Raw genomic sequence first — 20,572 nt, forward strand, 5'->3', positions numbered from 1 at the left:
GTTTCCTCTCCCAGAACCGCCGTCCGTCCATCTGCAGTGGTGTTAGCATCTCTGCCAAATAGGCCTGTCACGATAACAAATTTTGCTGAGCGATTGTCTAAAAATTATTGCGATAAACGATAATACTGTTTCAAGACCTTTTGACAGTGATTTAATGGAAATTACGTAATAATGCATGCTATTTCCTGCCATAGACAGATACACTTTATTTTCAGAAGAACACATAACACTGGAACTAATAAACTAAACAAAACAACCAAAAATAAAATGGATTCTCAGTCTCCGTTAAAAAACGTACTTGAATAAAACTAAACAACATGAAGCCAAAGTGGAAATAAATACTGCATTCAACCAAAAGAGTGCAGATTACGAAATCTGTGCACTATATTGCCCTTCAGTAATCACGAGATTTAAATAGAGAGGATGGGCACATCCGACTACCTAATGCAGTAGTTCATACTACACGATTTTTTACATGAATCTTAGATCGTTGGCCAATCTAAGATTCTCGCTGGTGATTTCGTAACCATCATCCTGTAGTGTGATTTAGATCGTCGTGGCCGCTCCGATGTAAATCAGGGGTTGTCCCCGACTGGGAGCATTAATGTGACAGGTAGCCAATCATAAAACGCAGACTCTCCTCTGCGCTTTCTGAGGGGAATTTACGAGGGGAATCCGAAACAGCTGACACGGCACAACCCAAAATCCAGCGGACATTGGAGATGATATGTGGAAACAACATTAATATTTATTCAACATTTCGTGCAAAGAATATAGAAATGACCAGGGGAGAAGTTGGAGCCAAATTGCTACCGCAGTTGATAAACCCGGTAACTTTTCAGCTGTTCTTCGTTGACGTGACATAAATAGGTTACAATAATTTTCATTCAGTCAGGACTTTACGCTGACTCTAGCCACATGCATCACAGGTAGATTCTAGTAAAGCATTGATTAATGCCTGATTTTAAAATTAGTTAACTGGACTTAAAGCCATTATTTTGTGCCCTTGTGACTGGACACCACATGGCATGATGAACCCGATTGAACCGTTATACCTAGGATTTCTGTCGGCTAATGTGTCTCTCAGGTTTTGAAAATGGGCCGACAGTCGGGCGACAACTCGTGTAGTGTGAGCTGGACATTACACTAAGGAAATGAGGAAGGGAGGGTCAGTGAAGAGCACCAGAGCTGAGCCTTTTTTCATTCAGTGTCATCAACAGAAAGAAAAAAAGACAGAAAGAGGATAAAGCCGATAATTAAAATGAGGTCGATAGGTTTAATTTATTATGCGATTAATTGATTTATTGCTTATCGCGACAGGCCTAGCTCTAAGTGTAGGAAAATGTTCAGCCGTTTACTGTCTTTCTTAGAACACAACAGAATCCACACTGGAGAAAAACCTTACAGCTGCTCTATCTGTGACAAAACCTTTACACGGAGACAATCTTTGATACTGCACATGAGGATGCACAATGACGAAAAACCTTTCAGCTGCTCTGTTTGTGGTAAAACTTTTATTTCAAAAGCTAATTTTAAAAAAGCACACAAAAATACACAGAGAAAATTTTTGATTCTTTAATGTCCTCAGAGAAAGATGGCCGTGATGAAAACTGGGAGGAGAGCAGCGATCCTCAGTCAGCTTTGGGGTCTGAGAAGAAGGCTGCTTAGTTTGCTTTGCCTTGGGCCAGCCCTGGGAAAAATAACTCAAAACCACTAATATTTTCTCGCTCTCCATGTTGTCTATACACATAGACTCGTTGCCATAGTAACTGACAACAACGTAACTTCATGTATCAGGATTCAGCACCAAAAACAAACATTACCCCACATAGAACAGAAGATTCAGTTTGTTGCAGTTTCAATTTTTAGGCTTGATGTGTATTGAGGGATTATTGAGTGGTTGTTGTGGTAGATTAGCCACCGCTGCTATTAGCCATGCTAACACAGCGGTGGCTGATTAGCTAATTTAAACACCTGGTTTACTGATGATCTGTCAGTTTGTGTGTAGATCGCCTTTTTTATTTTTAAGCAGAACCAAAACACACCTTATTCCACAGCACATCTATTTAAGTTTGTCAAAGTCAAGCATAACTGACCTACTTTCCGCTCCCTCGCTATTTTTTTTTCTTCTTTAAAACTTATTTCTCACCTTGTTGTCTAGTTATAGTGTAGACAGTTCATAGCAAAATACTGCATCACTTTTCATATGAGCTTACATTTAAGTCTAGCAGAGAAATGGAGGTGGGAACTTGCTTGGGTGACATCATGCTGCAAGGGGTCTAGTTTAAAGTAACATTGGAGCTCAGTTAAGAATATCGTGATATATATCGTGTCTCGTGATATGGCAAAAATATATCAGGATATTAGATTTTCCTCATATTGCCCAGCCCTACTTTAAAATCACAAGATATGCTCCACTATCACCATCCAGGTTTACTTCTGCAAACATGAGGCGCTCGCTTCATGTGACGTTACTGCGCCCTCTCCTGTGCATGCAGGGCAGTTTTAGGTTGTTTGCAGTTCACACAGGAGATGATACAAGTCGCACATATTTGGAAATGTGAATGACAGTGCAAAAAATAAAATCAGATTTAACAAAACATTGGAACTGAGCATTAAGGCGAACGTAGCTGAAGTTCCACTTTCTGTATTCTCCAGAATTTTGCCATGAGTGAACATCAGGATAATCAAGTTTTACATTTTGTTAATCAAATCGGAATAGCCAATGTGCATCTTTAAGTACAGCTCTTTCTATACCCATAGAAAGAGCAAATGTCAATATGACATTTGATACGAGAGCTGCTTCCTGTAATTTGTCTGTTTTTGTGTTTCCTGCAGACATCCAGCAGCTGTTGGAGATCAAAAAGGAGGAGAAATGGAGTTCCATCCTGGACCAGGAGGACCAGAAACCTCCACAGATTAAAGAGGAACAGGAGGAGAATGACATCACTGAGTTGCCATTCAGTCCTGTGAAAAGTGAAGATGAAGAGAAACCTCAGCTCCCAGGGCTTCATCACAGCCAAACCAAGGAAAATGGAGAACTTGTGGAACCAAAAACAGATCAATGTTTAAAATCGGATGCTGGAGATAAAACTTATGATTCTTCTTCAGAGTCCTCAGAGACGGACATCAGTGATGGAAACTGGGAGGAAAGCAGAGAAGCTCAGTCAGGTTTGGGGTCTGGAACAAAAAACACAGAACCAGTTTGTAAGAAAGGTAAAAAGTTATATCGCTGCTCTGAATGTAGTAAAACTTTTCTCCGCAAATACAGTTTGTTTGAACACAAAAGAATCCACACTGGAGAAAATCTTCACAACTGCTCTATATGTAACAAATCTTTTACTAGAAAAGCAAATCTAAACAGACACACTACAACCCACTCCAAAGAAAGACCTTACAGCTGCTTGCTTTGTGGCCGAAGCTTCAAATGTAGATTCTCCCTATCTTCACACATGAGCAGACATACTGGAGAAAGACCTTTCAGCTGCTCTGTCTGTAAAGCGGCTTTCTGGACTAAATTCAGTTTAGGGGAACACAAAAGAATCCACAACGCAGAGAAACCTTACAGCTGCTCTGTCTGTGACAAAACCTTTACATGGAGACAATCTTTGATACTGCACATGAGGATGCACAATGACGAAAAACCTTTCAGCTGCTCCGTTTGTGGTAAAACTTTTACTTCCAAAAGTATCTGTAAAGGTCATGCAAAAGTCCACACTCTGCATAGACCTTTCAAATGTCAGACTTGTAACTCGGCTTTTAAAAAGAAGAGCAATTTAATAGTTCATATGAGAATACACACTGGAGAGAAACGTTACACCTGCTCTGTCTGTGACCAAACATTTACATGGAGACGATCTTTGACACGACACCTGAAGAAGCACACTGAGGAAAAACCTTTCAGATGCTCTACTTGTGACAAAACTTTTATTTCAAAATCTAATTTAAAAAAGCACACAAAAATTCACATAGAGAAAACTTTTGATTCTTTAAAGTCCTCAGAGAAAGATGGAGGTGATGAAAACTGGGAGCAGAGCAGTGAATCTCAGTCAGCTTTGAGGTCTGGGAAGAAAAATACAGATCCAGTTCATAAGAAATGTAAAAAGTTACATCGCTGCTCTTAGTGTTGGAAAATGTTCAGCAGTTTACTATATTTGGTAGAACAAAACATAATTGACACTGGAGAAAAACCATTTAGTTGCTCTGTCTGTCACAAAACCTTTACATGGAAAACATCTTTGACGCTGCACATGAAGATGCACAGTGAAGAGAAACCTTTCAGCTGCTCTGTTTGTGGTAAAACCTTTATTTCTAGTGGAAAGTTTAAAGATCACATATAAGTCCTCACTCTGCACAGACCTTTCAAATGTCAGACTTATAACTCGGCTTTTATAAAGAAGAACAGTCTAATAAATCATATGAGAATTCACAGTGGAGAGATGCATTACATTCTCGGAATAAACTGAATTGATTGCCATGAAATTCAACATAAGACCCAGTTCAAAATCAAGATAATCACAAGCAGAGCACCTTTTTTACGAGAGTCTTGTACAATAACAAGGTGTCTTCAGTTGAGATTTATTTTATTAATCCCAGAAGGAAAGTAAATGTAACTCGTATTGCACAATTTTCATGAAAGACTTGTACATACTGATGGCTCTGGGCAGGAATCATCTCATTTATTACTTTTTTTCTGACACACCATTTTTACTTCCATATTAAAATTGCAGATGACTTTGACATGGGTCTTGCTAATATTATATAATGCATAATGTGGAAAAAAACCCCATCAACACTATTTTAAGCCTGTATTTATGTTTAAAATGACTTTTTTTAAAAAGTGCTTCAGCCAGTGTGTGATCAGTTTATAGAGACAGGAAACTGACGTCTATTTAGTGAAAGAAAACTTGTTAAATATGTGCAAAACTTGTTTCATCACAACAGTTCTGCTAAGGGAGTTTTTAGTGAAGATAAACTTAAATCTAGAAACTATTTTTGAATTGAACGAGTTCAACTTGATTTTTGTCAGACTTATTGTTTTACTTCAGTATGCTCCTGTGAGTTTATTTTTTACTCTGTAGTTTTATTTTTATGCTTTTTTTGCTGTATTTTGAACATTACACTCAGTTCTTTATTATTTTGAAGATTTTTTGTTATTGTTTATGTTTCTAACTACAATTTGTAAACTTCTGCATTTTGTATGAAAATGGGTAATAAAATGTACTTACTTTACTTACATTGGTAACCTCATAGGAACACATGATCTAATTTATTGAATAAAACTGTAACTGCGACTCCTGAGTAGCTTCAAGATGCTTTAAATTTATAAAATAGACATTTTGAGCCACATCCCATGCCAGTAGGTGGCGGTAATGCTTAATGTTTCTGTAATGTTTCTTTCCAACCGCCAATAAAAATTAAGGGAAAAAAACTTTTATTTTGAAGGTCCACGTGACCCGACGAATAGCGGAAGTAATTGTCTCCTAGCATCGAGTTTTGAATCCTTTCATTATTTTTAATGTACAATTTTCCTGTGTTGGCTTCCCGATTATATTACAATGCATCATTAAATCCACCGTGATTTTATATCAGTTGTGAAGTTTTGCTTTTCTTTAGTTTTATCTTTATTTCCTCCCCGCAGGTTTAGCCTAGCCTGTTAGCTGGAAGGAGACGGGAATGCAGCGAGTCAGAGAAAGTTTGATGATGCTGAGGAACGTTTCTATTTTCACTTTGTGAAAATCTCAGAAGGTCCCAGCGTCGGCGAGAAAACGATTAACAAATGGAGGAACCAGCACACGGTGAGTAGATGGACTCTCAGTTCGGTGGTGATTATCTTCTGCGTTTACTAACAGTGATTCAGGCAATGCATGTGTGTTTGTGGAGCACATTTCAGCAACAAGACGACTGAAAGTACTTTACATTATGAAAACATAAAGAGTACATCAGAGTGGCATAATAAAAACTAAAATGCATATTAGTGTTATAAATAGAACAATCATTGGCAACTGTAAGCAAATTGTGTTTTAGGCTTGATTTAATTAATCCAGGGTTTCAGTTTTCTGGAAATTTGTTCCACATTTATGGAGCATAAAAACTGAATGTTGCTTCTCTGGATTTGGTTCTGGTGACTCAGAATAGAGTAGAATATAGTTGATTTGTGGAGCACATTTCAGCAACAACACAATTCAAAGTACTTTGCATTAGTGTGGCATGGACCTTGTTGAAGAATTTTCTCATTGTTTATGATTCTCACAACAAACTGTGCAGGAGCAATATTTACCAGTTCAAACTTATATATTCCTCAAAGTTATGTCACAAGTGAACATTAAAAAAAAATAACAGAAAATAAAGTTTTAACTTTTAAGTCAGAATATTCCATGTCCGCATCTCAATACATCATCAAAATGGTCTTTTCCCCACCCTGAGGCCCTACATTTGATATGAGAGCCATTTCCTGTATGTTCTCTGTTTTTGTGTTTCCTGCAGACGTCCAGCAGCTCATGGGGATCAAAGAGGAGGAAAACTGGAGTCCCAAACCAGACCAGGAGGACCAGAAGCCTCCACAGATTAAAGAGGAGCAGCAGGAGAACGAGACCACCGAGTTACCATTCAATCCAGTTCCTGTGAAAAGTGAAGATGATGAAGAGAAACCTCAGTTCCCCGAGCTTCATCTCAGCCAAACTGAGAAAAACAGAGGCCTTGTGGGACCAGAACCAGGTCAATGTTTAAAATCAGTTTGTAGCAAAGCCTTTACTTTAAAAACTAATTTAGAAAAGCACACAAAAATACATGGTTTTAAGACTAAAAACACTTTGGTAGAACACACGATAACTCACGTTACTGAAAGGCCCTTTAGCTGCTCAGTCTGCAGCCAAAGCTTCAACTGTAAATCACATCTATCTGCTCATATGTGTGGTAATACCGGAAACAAGCCTTACAGCTGCTTAGTCTGTGGAAAGACCTTTGCTTACCTTACGAGCCTAAAATGCCACCTGAGACGTCACACAGGAGGAAAACTGTAGAGCTGCTCCGTCTGTAAGGCGACGTTCAAGTGGAAAAACATTCGAGAGCCACGCAAGAATAAATAAGGAAGAAAGCCCTCCAGCTGCACAGACTGAGGTCAAAGCTTCAGCCAGACTCTGATTTGAAGAATAAGCTGTTCACTTTTCAGCTTCTCTGTCTAAAATATTTCTTTAGAGGAAATAACCCTCCCAGGAAGACACTGGACCTTAAGCTGAAAAGAAGATGTGTAACTTTACTGTAATTGGAATTAAATATGATGACATGATTTGATTGTCTTGGTTTGAATTTCATCTTGACTCAGTTGGACCCAGTTTAAGGTAATTTTTTAAAGTAAAATCAAGAACATAATGGTCAACCCAGAGCATCCTCTTTATGACGCTGTTATAGAACAACAGAGTTTCTTTAATTCAAAAATATTGTATTAACCCCAGAGGGAAAGCAAATTGGCTTTTTTAATCACTCCTGGAAAATTTAGGAAGATACAAATCTCAAATATGGCAACTGCTATTTATGAATTGAAACAGCTCAACTTGAGTTTTTAATTATTAGTTTTCTTTTAAAGGACCCAATGAAGTCCATTAAACTTTTTTGTGAGAATACTTTTTTTACTCCTTTTGTTCTTTTTTTTGTCTTAATTTTGATGACTTTGGATGTAATCACATTTGTCTGAAGAATAAAAACTGAAATTAATTTAGAGAATAATTGCTCCCAAAAAATAAATTAAATGTTTATAATATAGGGCCATTCTAAGCTGCTGTGGATTAGTTTTTTACTCAGTTGTTTATTTTTCATGTTTCATTTATTTCAGTAATTTGATTCACAGAAAAACACATTGCACGGATGAAATAAATTATGTTTTCAACTTTGATTTCTTTTATGATTTTTAGAACAATTAAAACATTTTAAGACTGAAATGTGGGTTTATTAAATAGCATGTTTTATACTTCCTTGAAGGTTATTTTCGAGAGGTATCTTTAATCAAACAAGCCTCGTAAGATTCTAGTTTATTGAATATAACTGCAGATCCAGCTCCTGCGTATCTTTGAAGTGCGGTTTAGATCGAGCTTTTATTCTGAAGGCCAAAATGACCTGACGAACAGCGGAAGTAGTTGTCTCCTAGCAGCAGAAGCTAGGCGAACGAATCCAGTGTAAAATGTAACTTTAGTCATTTTTACGAGAATATTTAAACGCATCAGTAAAGCCGATGTGATTTTACATCAGTTGTGGAGTTTTTATTTTATTTTTTAATAGTTTTATCTGAATTTCCTACCGGTAGTTTTAGCTTAGCTTGTTAGCTCGAAGCAGATAGGAAAACTCGAGTCAGAGACAGTTTGATGGAGAACAGGCTGATTCTTATGATTATGGAGAGAAACGTTTCTGTTGTGTTTTTATTTCAAATAATTTCAGAAGACAACTAACGGAGATGGAGGAAGCAGTCTATGGTGAGAAGATTGACTATCATTTTGTTATTACCTTCGTCTATTCCCGTTTTTTTTTTTTTTTTTTTTTTTACATTTTACTAAAAGCCACACAGACAAAGCATGTTTATTTGTGGAGAACATTTCAGCAACAAGACGATTCATACTTTAAATAATTAAAATAAGTACATTACATTGACATAATACAGCTAAGTAAAGAGAGATTTGAATACAGACGAAAGTATTAGTGTTATAGATGGTGAAAGGCAACTGTAAACATGTTTTTAGCCTCCATTTAAAGGAACTCAGTGTTTCAGGGTTTTTACAGTTTTCTGGAAGTTTGTTATATTATCCACACATCAGTTTATAACATTAAATTCAAGCACATTTTTGTTGTGCAGCACATAAGATTATGCACAGCTGCAGTGATATAAGACTCAATGCACCAACAATTGGGGCTAATTTCCCTGCCAGTTTTAACTTCGGTCTCCATGTAGTGCGGGTGGATTGATGTATCACCTCTCCACTGTGGGATGATAAAGCCCTGGTTCTTTGTGATTCTGATCATTGATCTCTGACAATAGTTGTAGGTCACAATTGAACACCAGGATGATCAAGTTTTACATTTTGTTATCAGAATAGTTCATGCCTGCATTTTGACATACAATTTTACATTACATTGTTACTATGATATTTATTTTGAGAGATGTGTCTTTTGTGTTTTTTGCAGACGTCCAGGATCTGATGGTGATCAAAGAGGAGAAGAACTGGAGTCCCAAACCAGACCAGGAGGACCAGAAACCTCCACAGATTAAAGAGGAACAGGAGGAGAATGAGATCACTGAGTTTATATTCAATCCTGTGAAAAGTGAAGATGATGAAGAGAAACCTCAACTTCCAGAGCTTCATCGCAGCAAAACCAAGGAAAGCGAAGACTTTGTTTTACCAGAACCAGATCAACATTTAGAATCAGATGTTGAAGATAAAACTTCTGACTCTTCTTCAGAGTCCTCAGAGACGGACGTCAGTGATGGAAACTGGGAGGAGAGCAGTGAAGCTCAGTCAGGTTTGGGGTTGGGAATCAATAACACAGATTCAGTTTGTGAAAAAGGTAAAAAGTTACATTGGTGCTCTGAGTGTAGCAAAACGTTCAGCCGCAGACGATATTTATTAGAACACAAAAGAATCCACACTGGAGAAAAACCCTACAGCTGCTCCATCTGTGACAAAACCTTTACATGGAAACAATCTTTGACTCTACACATGAGGACGCACAGTGAAGAAAAACCTTTCAGCTGCTTCGTCTGTACCAAAGCTTTTACTTCCAAAGCTAATTTAAAAGAACATACAAAAGTCCACACTCAGCATAGGCCTTGCAGATGTCCTGTCTGTAACGCATCTTTTAAAAGGAAGAATAATTTAATTGAACATATAAGAATCCACACTGGAGAGAAGCCTTACAGCTGTTCTGTCTGTAGCAAAGCGTTTACTTCTAAGGGAAATTTACAAAAGCACACAAAAATACACGCAGAAGAAAGACCTTACATATGTTCCATGTGCAATGCAGGTTTTAAGAGTAAAAACACTTTAGTAGAACACACAAGAACGCACACTGGGGAGAAGCCTTTCAGCTGCTCGGTCTGCGGCCGAAGCTTCAGCTGTAGGTCACATCTAACTTTTCACATTAGAGGTCATACAGAAGAAAAACCTTACAATTGCTCGGTCTGTAAGGCGGCTTTCAAAAGGAAACGCACTTTAGTGGAACACACAAGAACCCACACTGGAGAGAAACCTTACACTTGCTCAGTGTGTGGTAAGAGCTTCGCTCACTGTCTAAGTCTAACATGTCACATGAGACGTCACACAGGAGAAAAACCGTACAGCTGCTCCGTCTGTAAGGCATCATACATGTGGAAAAGTGCTTTTGTGAAACACACAAAAACCCACGCAGGGGAGCAACCTTTCAGCTCCACAGACTGTGGTTGAAGTGAAGTGAAGCAGTGGGACAGACAAACACCTCTAACAAATGTTTTAAACTGATTCAGTGGACTGGAGGGAAGTGATTCAAAGTTAATCTCTCATGAATCCACCTGATTTTTTGTTGCTTCTGGAAAATTATGTCCTGAGAAGAATGAAGACTCGTAATTTAGTGAATCATTGACAACTGAGCAATTTTTTTAAAATTGTATTTGTTTATTTATGTGTAAAATTATGAGAAATTGGGCAAAGTTGTGAAGTATGCATTAACAAAACAAAATATTTTATTTAAAAGAAAAAATAACAATCTCATTTCATGTTACTTTGTCAAGTGAAAGGAAAAGAGGGGGGAAAGCTGTACCTGCTCTGGAGCAAGAAAAGCAATTGATAAACTCAGCCTTGTATTGGGACTCATTGAAGTATATTTTAAATTTAATCTATTAAAAGAAAAATTCATTATGTTCTTTTTTTTTGGTTTTATTCATGGAAACTTAATGCTAACACATTGCTTCTAAAGTCAAACTCTCTAATCATACTGTTCATGTGTAAATTTCAACAGTTCCATTTAAATCAGCTACACAGATCATTATAACAAATGTTTCTTTACAAGAACTATTGGAAAATGTATTTAAGATAAATCTCTGACTGCATGATAAATAAATTATTCACCCTCTTGGCCTCGAGATGGTGCTGTAATATCATCAGGTGTTACTGGTCTCCACTCTACCATCATTGGTTTGTTTGGGATTCCTCCTTATATAAACATTTTAATTTTTCAAATGAAGCTAACTTTAGTTTCAGACTGTTTATGAAAGTTGTGGACATTTTGTACATGGTGCATTTACTGATTAGGATTTTAGGTTTTTAAATCTATTGAAAAGAAATCCAATAAAGTTTGTTCAATAGACAACCTGTCTTTAAAAATTACAGTTGGATAAAATTCATCCTATTTAAGTAGATATGAACTGGGCCTTTTGGGCTTTTTAAGTGCATTAAGATAACATTTGTCGAGGATTTGTGCTATATGAATGTGACTGCATTGAATGAAATCAGACGATTATCAAAACAATAATTCATGAGTAGAAAAGGAGGCTTCATGGACCCAGAGGAGGACCACAGAGAGAGGAAGAGGAAGTTCAAGCCATCTCTCCCATCAGTCATAATGTATCAGATCCCCAACTTCAACATCTAATCAGACAGACATTTAAAGAAAAGCAGACAAAGTGGATTAGCACAACTTGACAACAACATATGGTGTCATCCAGGATATGTTACTGTGTAATATCGTCTCCTCAATGGAGAAACGGAGCTGTTAACACGTCATGACTGTTATTCAGCAACAGTGTCTTCAGTCAGAGGCTTCTTCAGATTTGCTGCAAGACTGACAGCTACCAGAGATCCTTTCTGCCCAAAGCATCACCACCACAACTCTCTGAAGATGCTTGGATGATCAGAGTTAAGACAATATTTAATTTTTCTTTTGGATGAATGAAAAAATGTTTTAATTGAATTGAAACGGGTCATATTTATTAGCCTTTATCAAAGAAGCAGTTGGGGTCAAAAACGCTCCTTTCTATATTTTTTAAGTTGACTCCCGTTAGACTTGGCCTCAACTGATGTGTCTGCGTATAATTATAGGTGATCCATGTAACATTACGTGAAATGGAAAGTGTTTTAATTTATAATTCAGATCAAGCTTTTATTTTGAAGGCCAGTATGATCTGAAATCCAACGGAAGTGATTGCCTCCTAGCAACATGACCTCCGTCATCAACGTTTCGTTTACCCTCTTTTAATAAGTGAAAATCGCAATTTAGTAGTCTTTCGATTATAATATATACATTTCACAGTATTCAAACTTTTTCACCGCTGATATGAGAGATTTTTAGTGTTAATTTTCCTCCCGGAAGTACTGGAAGCGTCGAGTGTTAGCTTAGCATGTTAGCCGGAAACGGACGGATTATTTTCTGAAGGAGTTTAAGGAAAGTTTTAACTTAGATTGTGTGAAACCCTCTGAAGGTCTCGAGATTGAAGAAAACACAGAAGAGATGGAGGAACCGACCCAGCGTGAGGAGACAGACTTTAAGTGTGAAGGTGATTTTCTTCTTTACCGCTCTTTAAATGTTTACATACCGCAGATGGCTAGTTTACTCCTTCAAAAACCAAAAAACTACCAGTTAACTTTAAAACTGAAATAAAGTAATGCTCACTATGAAGTCCAGACCTGGAATTGGATGCATAGATAAAATAATCGTTATAAAATCTAGATTTTAAAAAGTGTGCACACAGGTTAGTCCGGTTCCCCGAGTTGTTAAGCGTGACTAAAGGAAAAATATCCCAACTTCCTTCATCTGGTTGTGCAATAACGTGAAAGTTCCTTTAGATCTTCAAAATTAGATCAGCTACAATGAATGTGTTTATTATGCAAAATAATCAAAAGTGGATAGTAAATAATTACATTTGCTCAATTACATTTATTTGAGTAACATTTTGTGAAAATAAATAAATTAATAAACTCTTAGAAGTAATTTTACTACACCATACTATTTACTTTTATTTGGGTAGTATTATTCTGAAGTATCACTACTCTCACTTGAGTGAAATGTCTGAATACTTTACTCACTGTAAGTAACGTCGCTTAATGAAAGATAAACATTTTAACCAATAATGCAGTAGATACGAAACTATTTGTTGAAGTGAGACCTCCTGTTTGTACACAAGCTTTGTTTTTCCATCGTTATGTATCTGCTGAGTCTTTCGTAGATCATGAAGATACACTAAAAACTAAATACTATCAATGGAAATACTTAGATATATACTTCTTATCAGAAGTACTAGTTCCACTAGTTTATATTGAAAATATTTGATTAGAGAAATGGTACGTTCAGTCAGAGGCTTCTTCATATTCGCTGCAGTACAGACCTCTACAAGAGATCTCTCCTGCCAACAGCTATCATCATCTACAATAACTCTTTGATTAATTTTAATTAATTTGAGTTACAGCAACATTTAATTTCCCTTTGGGATCCATGAAGGATTTTTGAATTTGAATTTATACCTTTTGCATATTTGTTTGTAATTATGTTTTTGTATATTTCTTTCATTTTATTCTGTAAATATCAGAATTTGCACATAACTATGACATTATTTTCAAATATTAAACCAGATGTTATGATCAGTTACTTAATGCCCAAGTTTCCTTTTTATGAAATACTTTTTTACCTTTACTGTAATGACTTCTCTGATGGCTAAGTTTTACTTTTACTTGACTACAAATGGGTTGAAGTAGTGCTACTCTTACTGGAGTACAATTTTTGGGTACTGAATCCACCATGTTTGTTTCCTGCAGATGTCCAGCAGATGATGGAGACTAAAGAGGAGGAGAACTGGAGTCAGGACCAGGAGGACCCAAAACCTCCACAGATTAAAGAGGAGCAGGAGGAGAATGAAATCACTCAGTCGACGTTTGGTCCTGTTCCTGTGAAGAGTGAAGAAGATGAAGAGAAACCTCAGCTCTCAGAGCTTCATCACAGCCAAAATGAGAAAAACAGACACTCTGTGAAACCAGAACCAAATGAACGTTTCAAATCAGACGACAGAGATTCAGATTCCTCTGAGACGGATGTAAGCGATGGAAACTGGGAGGAGAGCAGTGAAGCTCAGTCAGGTTTGGGGTCTGGGTCAAATAAAACACTTGGTGCTTCTGGGAAGACTAAAGATGATGAAGAGGAAGAGCTTCATCACAGCCAAACTGTGAAGAACAAAAACTCTGTGGAACCAAATGAATGTTCAAAATCAGATGATGAAGATGAAACTTCTGATTCTTCTTCAGTGTCTTCAGAGACGAATGCCAGTGATGGAAACTGGGAGGAGAGCGGTGAAGCTCAGTCAGGTTTAAACTCCACGACCAACAGGGAGTCCTCTGGTCGTTTCAGCTGCTCTGAATGTAGTAAAACCTTCACTCGCAGACAGTATTTATCAGAACACCAGAGAATCCACACAGGAGTGAAACCCTTCAGCTGCTCCGTCTGCAGCAGAGCTTTTAGATGGAAAAATGGATTAGTGCGACACATGAAGTCCCACAGTGGAGAAAAACCTTTTAGCTGCTCAGACTGCGACAAAACCTTTTCTTCTAAGAAGAATTTGATGGAACACACAAAGGTTCACTCAGGGGAAAAACCTTTCACCTGCTCTGTCTGTAATGCATCTTTTAAGAGAGCACACACCTTAAAGGAGCACAAAACAACCCACACTGGAGAGAAACCTTACAAGTGCTCGATCTGCAACCAAAGCTTCAGGTACCGGTCCTATCTAATCGTTCACGTCAGAAATCACAAAGAAGAAAAACCATTCAGCTGTCCCACCTGTAAAGCAACGTTCAAACGGAAACTCACTTTAGAGGAACACATCAGAACCCACACTGGAGAGAAACCTTACAGCTGCACGCTGTGCAGTAACAGCTATGTCCGCTACATAAGCCTGTCTCGTCACATGAGGACACACACAGGAGAGAAACCGTACAGCTGCTCCACCTGTCAGGCCACGTTCAGATGGAGACAAGCGTTTGTGGCCCACACAAAGATCCATCCAGTGAAATAACTTTTTACCTGCTCAGGGCATTTTAGTCCCATCTGGGCCTCTCAAAACACAATCAGGACTTCTTTAATCTGTTGGTTGAAATATTGTATTTTTATTGTTGGGGCATTTAATGTTCATGTATGCTGTGCTGAGAAGTCAATGGCAGCTTACCTTTTAACCATGATGATGTTGATACTGTTTAAGCTGATGGGTTACCTCTTTTTAACTTAGTTGTGTGGTTTATTGAGCATGAGCCTGTTTTATTTGATGTTTTTATTCTACCTAAGTTGACATTGCTGCCGTTCCATATTGCTTATTTTAACTCTTTCACTTCCCTGTTGATTTTAATTGCAGCTAGAAGCTCACAGAAGAGTTTAAGTTATGGTTTTACTTAATCTTCCAAACTGTTTTGGACTCCATGGCCCTTCTTTAAGATTCAGCACCTCAAACACTATCCACCTTTCCACCATTTTTTGTCTACCTCAAAACACAGAAATGTAATAATTTTACCTTACATGGTAAAATTGTTACCATGTTGGCCAACATGAGTCAATAAAACAGAAAATATTAAACTCAGCAACTTGTATGATAAGTTTCTTACAAAAAATAATGTTTGGTCACTATAGATCAGTTCAACAGAAACTTGCTTCTGTTATTTAAAGTATTAAGTGGAAGATGAGAGGATAAAATCCTAATATGCAGAGAGGGACGGCAGGCTGAACTTGTTCATTTGGTCCAAAAGCTGAGGAGGAAAAGACTCAAAAACTGCAGCTGAGTAACTAGCACTCAGCTTCTATGCACCGCAGATCTGGAGCAAACTTCCAGAAAACTATGGAACAGCCGAAAAACCGTGTTCCTTTAAATCAAGATTAAAAAAGGAGAGATGTATTATTTTAACGATGGCACTTGAAAAAATGTAAAGTCTGTTTTTGGTTTTCAAAACTGTTGGATGTATGATGTGTTTATTATGGGTTTTATGTTTTCATGATGTAAAGCACTTTGAACTGCTGTGCTGCTGCAATGTGCTCTACAAATAAACTTTATTGATTATGTTGTGAATACAGCATCTTCTGTATGAGGTGGTTTTTATGATTGTTTTACTGTTAAAATGTACCCAGTGTAGACATGAAAAAGTAATCTAAATTTGCCTCCATCCAAAACTGAGCTGACAGTTTCTTACTTTGTGTCAGTATAATTTCATTTATTTAAGTAAATCTGCTATACAGATATAACTTCAGTCAATTAAAAAAAAACAGTAAATAAAAATCAAATAAGTCAAAAAGATATGACATCAGTAACAAAACCTGAGAATACCATGAAGAGTAAAATAAGTTTAAGTGTGTTTACTTTGACTAGGCCCATCATGTCTCATTCTTTTTAAACTGGCCAACATTGTTGTACTTTGACCTGAATCTTTATTATAAATCTCACACTAATTGGACAGTTCTGATCCTCTGGTCCTCGCAGGCTTCAGACCCATTAAATAAATTAGATTATTGAAAAGTGAATTTATTTTACTGATAAATTTATTTAATATTTAGATACATACCTTAAAATCTTAATTAGGAAACCAATTCCTTTACATATATTTGCTGTTAAAATTTTAAATATGATTTACATTTTTATTTTAGTTATTTCATTAACTAATTCACCAATTAGAAAACATTATATAGATTAATAACAGATATTGATGTTGTCACGCCTTTACTTCTTTAAGTGTGATAATGTTCTGCTTACATGAAAACATTGCATTTAAGATTATGATAATACATCAGAGCAATAGAAAAATATTTCAATAGAGAAATGTGGCCTTAATGAAACATATAACCGAGTGAAGGTTATTTTCTAAATTAAATTTTAATTTGACAAATGAATCGTATATTTTAATGTATTGGATAAGACTGTGGAGAATGTTTACTTTGTTTCATTAAATTCTCTTTAAACTGGCCCAAAATTTTATACTCTGTCTGACATAAATCTATATCATACATGTAGTTCGTAGCTACCTTTATTTTGAAGGACGAAATAAGTGCCGGAAGTCCCAGAAGCTATGTAAACAATATGCAGCTTATTTAGCGTCTCTAGTGAATCGGGATTGGACCAATCGGCGGCATATCTTAACTATGCCTTGTTTACGTTATTCATTGTTTCATCTTCTTTGCGAAGTTTTGTTTGAGCTGAATGTTCCTCCCGGAAATAACGGAAACGTCGAGTGTTAGCTTAGCCTGTTAGCTCTACACAGATAGTATTACAGAGCGCAGCGAGTCAGAGACTGATGGACAACAGACTGTTTCTGAAGGAGTTTACGGAAAGAATAGTTTCTGCTGTGATTGTGTGAAAACCTCAGCTTTGGATAAAATACGACTCACAGAGATGGAGGAAACGACAGACAGTCAGCAGATGGACTCTGACTGTGATGGTGATTATCTTCTTCTACGGCTCTTTAAATGTTTGCATGCCACCAATGAAAACAGCACAAATGGAAAACATGATTTTCCACTGAGACGAAACGCTCAGAGTGAAGTCATAACCTGGACCTGGATGCATAAATTAAATAAAGTAATAAAACATTGATTTATAAATGTGTACATCCAGTCTGATGAGGCAGTAAAGATGACAATCAGTTTTAGATCCAATTTTAAAATATCACTATGACTAGAAAAAAACAACAATCACACATTGACTTTCTTTTAAGATTAATCAAAACAAGTGATTTACTTGTAGCCTATTATCAGAGAAATATATTAATATTCTTGGCAGATTTAATGTTGGAATGACCTAAAAATCTCCCAAAAGATAAATGACTGGAGTATAATTTAATATACAAAAATTATCACTCTTTGATCATTTTTTGGCCTAACTGCTTCTGAATAAACAAATGAAACATAATACAACTAATCTATTTTATTAGTGTAAGAAAAGGTAACTAAAGCTGCAGCATGTAATTTATTTATTTTTTTTACATATTGTTACCATGTCGTTACAGTATATGAGATAGATAATCAATTTCTTGCTTAGCATCTATTGCCATCTGAAGAAATGCAGCGCTCCCGACCAAAAACAACCAATCAAAATCAGGAGGAGGGTCTTAGTGCTGTCAATCATCCTCAGGTACTTAGTGATCAATCTACTAATGGTGAAGAAACAACTTATAGTTTCAGGAAAACCGTCTATCTGCTGTCATCGGTGGCTATGCTAACTAGCCTTAATATTTACGACAGGTTCTATTAGCTTCAGCTTACCAGACAGCAAAGGAGAGGGACATTAGCAGCACCACACAGATGGTGATTGACAGGGCTAAGACCCTCCTCCTGGTTCTGATTGGTTGTTTCTAGTTAGCACAGGGTGAAAGCAAAGACAATTTTTTTAAAGATTATCTGTCTCATGCTATAGTGTCGTGACCTAGTGATAGTTTCAACAAATATGTTAAAAATGTTTTTTTTTAAGGTTACATTCTGCAGCTTTAACTGCATTCACCTTTGCAAGAAGTGACCAGGATTCTAATAGCAGAATATTGCAGGTATCATGCTACATTGAAACCGAAGGTGACATATTGGTGGTTTGATCAGTAACATAATTAACCATGATGGGAAAAAAAGCTCCTCTTCAGAACTTCAAAACTAGATTAGTTGTGGAATGGGAGGTTGAAAGCAGTTTCCTGTAACTTGCTTTGTTTTTTGTAGATGTCCAGAAGGTGGTGGTGATCAAAGAGGAGCTTTCTGCTGAGGAGGAGATCTGGAGTCCCGGACTGGATCAGGAGGAAAAGAAGCCTCCGCAGATTAAAGAGGAGCGTGACGAGAACGAGATTATAAAGTTTATATTCAATCCTCTCACTGTGAAGAGTGAAGATGAAGAGAAACCGCTGCTCTTAGAGCTTCATCACAACCAAACTGAGGAGAACAGAGACTCTGTTGGACCAGAACCAAAACAATATGTAGAATCAGATGTTGAAGATAAAAATGTAGGTTTGTCTTCAGATTCCTCAGAGATGGACATCAGTGATGAAAACTGGGAGAAAAGCAGTGAAACTCAGTCAGGTTTTGGATCTGGGAAAATTAAAAAAGTTCTCTTTGGTGAAAGAGGTTTTAGTCCTGGTCCTCTGGAGAGTGAAGATGATGAAGAGAAAGCTCAGCTCACAGTGCTTAATCATGACAAAACTGAGGAGAACAGAGACTCTGTAGAACCAGATGAATGTTTAGAATCAGATCCTGAAGACAAAATTTCTGCTTCAGAGACAGACGTCAGTGATGGAAACTGGGAGGAGAGTATTCAAACTCAATCAGTGACCAACAGGGAGTCCTCTGGTCGTTTCAGCTGCTCTGAATGTAGTAAAACCTTCACTCGCAGACGATATTTATCAGAACACCAGAGAATCCACACAGGAGTGAAACCCTTCAGCTGCTCCATCTGCAGCAGAGCTTTTAGATGGAAAAATGGATTAGTCCGACACATGAAGTCCCACAGTGGAGAAAAACCTTTTAGCTGCTCAGACTGCGACAAAACTTTTTCTTCTAAGAAGAATTTGATGGAACACACAAAGGTTCACTCAGGGGAAAAACCTTACACTTGTTCCATCTGCAACACATCTTTTAAGAGAGCACACACCTTGAAAGACCACATCAGAACGCACACTGGAGAGAGACCCCACAAGTGCTCAATCTGCAACCAAAGCTTCAGGTACCGGTCCTATCTAGTTGTTCATATAAGAGGTCACGCAGAAGAAAAACCGTTCAGCTGTCCCACCTGTAAAGCAACGTTCAAACGGAAACTCACTTTAGAGGAACACATCAGAACCCACACTGGAGAGAAACCTTACAGCTGCTCACTGTGCAGTAAAAGCTACGTCCGCTATATAAGCCTGTCTCGTCACATGAGGTGTCACACAGGAGAGAAACCGTACAGCTGCTCCACCTGTCAGGCCACGTTCAGATGGAGACATGCCTTCGTGAATCACACAAAGATCCATCCAGCGATATAATCTCTCAGCTGCAAAGCTTCAGTTGGTCTCTAACATTGGGGAGGAGAAAAACAAAGAACACTTTCCAGCTGGTCTGTTAGTAAAACAGCATTTCAAAGAACCTAAACTCTGTAGGATGACATTGAAAGTAAATATAAAGAGAAGTTGTTCAACTTTAACATTTTTTGTACATAAACCTAGTTGTAACATTATAGTTGTATTGCAATTAATTAAATTGTTATGAACTTAATGTAACTCTTAAAATTATTGTGAACTGGCGCCACTTAAATAAACTGAATTGTTCTTATAGTTCTGCAGCTAACGAAAGTCTGCTGAGATGTTTGGAGATCTTCCAGGGATCAAACTCATATTACTTAGTAAAAATCACTGATGCAGAAGGGAAAAACACATCTACTATATGTGTCATGTCTGACTTAGCTGTATGTATTAAATATATAGCCTACAATAAACATTTGTGTTCTGAATCTCATGTTTGATTTTAAGAGCATAAAACATTTTCAGATTTGACATTTTCAAGACCCAGTAAAATATTTCCATGAATAAAGTTCCAGTAATAGTGGGTTGAAGATCACAGGGTGAAAATTCAGACTAGATGTTTC

General features: G+C 37.2%; 3 protein-coding genes across 11 annotated transcripts in view; all 3 read left to right on the forward strand.

The window, feature by feature from the left end:
- Positions 1–7,288, forward strand: part of LOC106952707 (gastrula zinc finger protein XlCGF8.2DB-like) — a 35,041-nt gene extending 27,753 nt beyond the window's left edge. For 4 of the 9 annotated variants that reach the window (XM_015041012.1, XM_015041007.1, XM_015041014.1 and 1 more), the window contains one exon: positions 2,839–5,294. In XM_015041012.1, the coding sequence (XP_014896498.1) occupies positions 2,839–4,124 (1,286 nt within the window). In that variant the 3' untranslated portion in view covers positions 4,125–5,294. Of the gene's footprint in view, positions 1–2,838; positions 5,295–5,431; positions 5,473–5,641; positions 5,799–6,486 lie in introns of those variants that run through there. The other 5 variants (XM_015041021.1, XM_015041017.1, XM_015041020.1 and 2 more) reach the window with 4 other exon arrangements.
- A 621-nt stretch (positions 7,289–7,909) lies between these two features.
- On the forward strand, positions 7,910–11,116 carry LOC106952711 (zinc finger protein OZF-like). The gene is made up of 2 exons (XM_015041024.1): positions 7,910–8,465; positions 9,172–11,116. Exons 1-2 carry the CDS (start codon positions 8,447–8,449, stop codon positions 10,425–10,427), a joined length of 1,275 nt encoding a protein of 424 aa, XP_014896510.1. The 5' UTR covers positions 7,910–8,446; the 3' UTR covers positions 10,428–11,116.
- Positions 11,117–11,215: 99 nt separating this feature from the next.
- LOC106952703 (zinc finger protein 502-like) lies at positions 11,216–20,434 on the forward strand. Its single transcript, XM_015041000.1, has 4 exons — positions 11,216–12,511; positions 13,767–15,007; positions 17,228–17,414; positions 18,679–20,434. The coding sequence occupies exons 1-4, from the start codon at positions 12,466–12,468 to the stop codon at positions 19,971–19,973; spliced, it is 2,769 nt and encodes a 922-aa protein (XP_014896486.1). The 5' UTR covers positions 11,216–12,465; the 3' UTR covers positions 19,974–20,434.
- The last annotated feature ends 138 nt before the right edge of the window (positions 20,435–20,572 follow it).

Source organism: Poecilia latipinna, unplaced genomic scaffold, assembly GCF_001443285.1.
Source record: "Poecilia latipinna isolate Pla-1442-1.1 unplaced genomic scaffold, P_latipinna-1.0 Scaffold536, whole genome shotgun sequence".
Lineage (NCBI taxonomy): Eukaryota > Metazoa > Chordata > Actinopteri > Cyprinodontiformes > Poeciliidae > Poecilia > Poecilia latipinna.

Coding starts and splice junctions, on each gene's coding strand:
- LOC106952703 (XM_015041000.1), top strand. CDS start 12,466: ATGGAGGAACCGACCCAGCGTGAGGAGACAGACTTTAAGTGTGAAG. Junction 12,512..13,766: donor GACAGACTTTAAGTGTGAAG/GTGATTTTCTTC, acceptor TGTTTCCTGCAG/ATGTCCAGCAGATGATGGAG. Junction 17,415..18,678: donor GATGGACTCTGACTGTGATG/GTGATTATCTTC, acceptor TGTTTTTTGTAG/ATGTCCAGAAGGTGGTGGTG.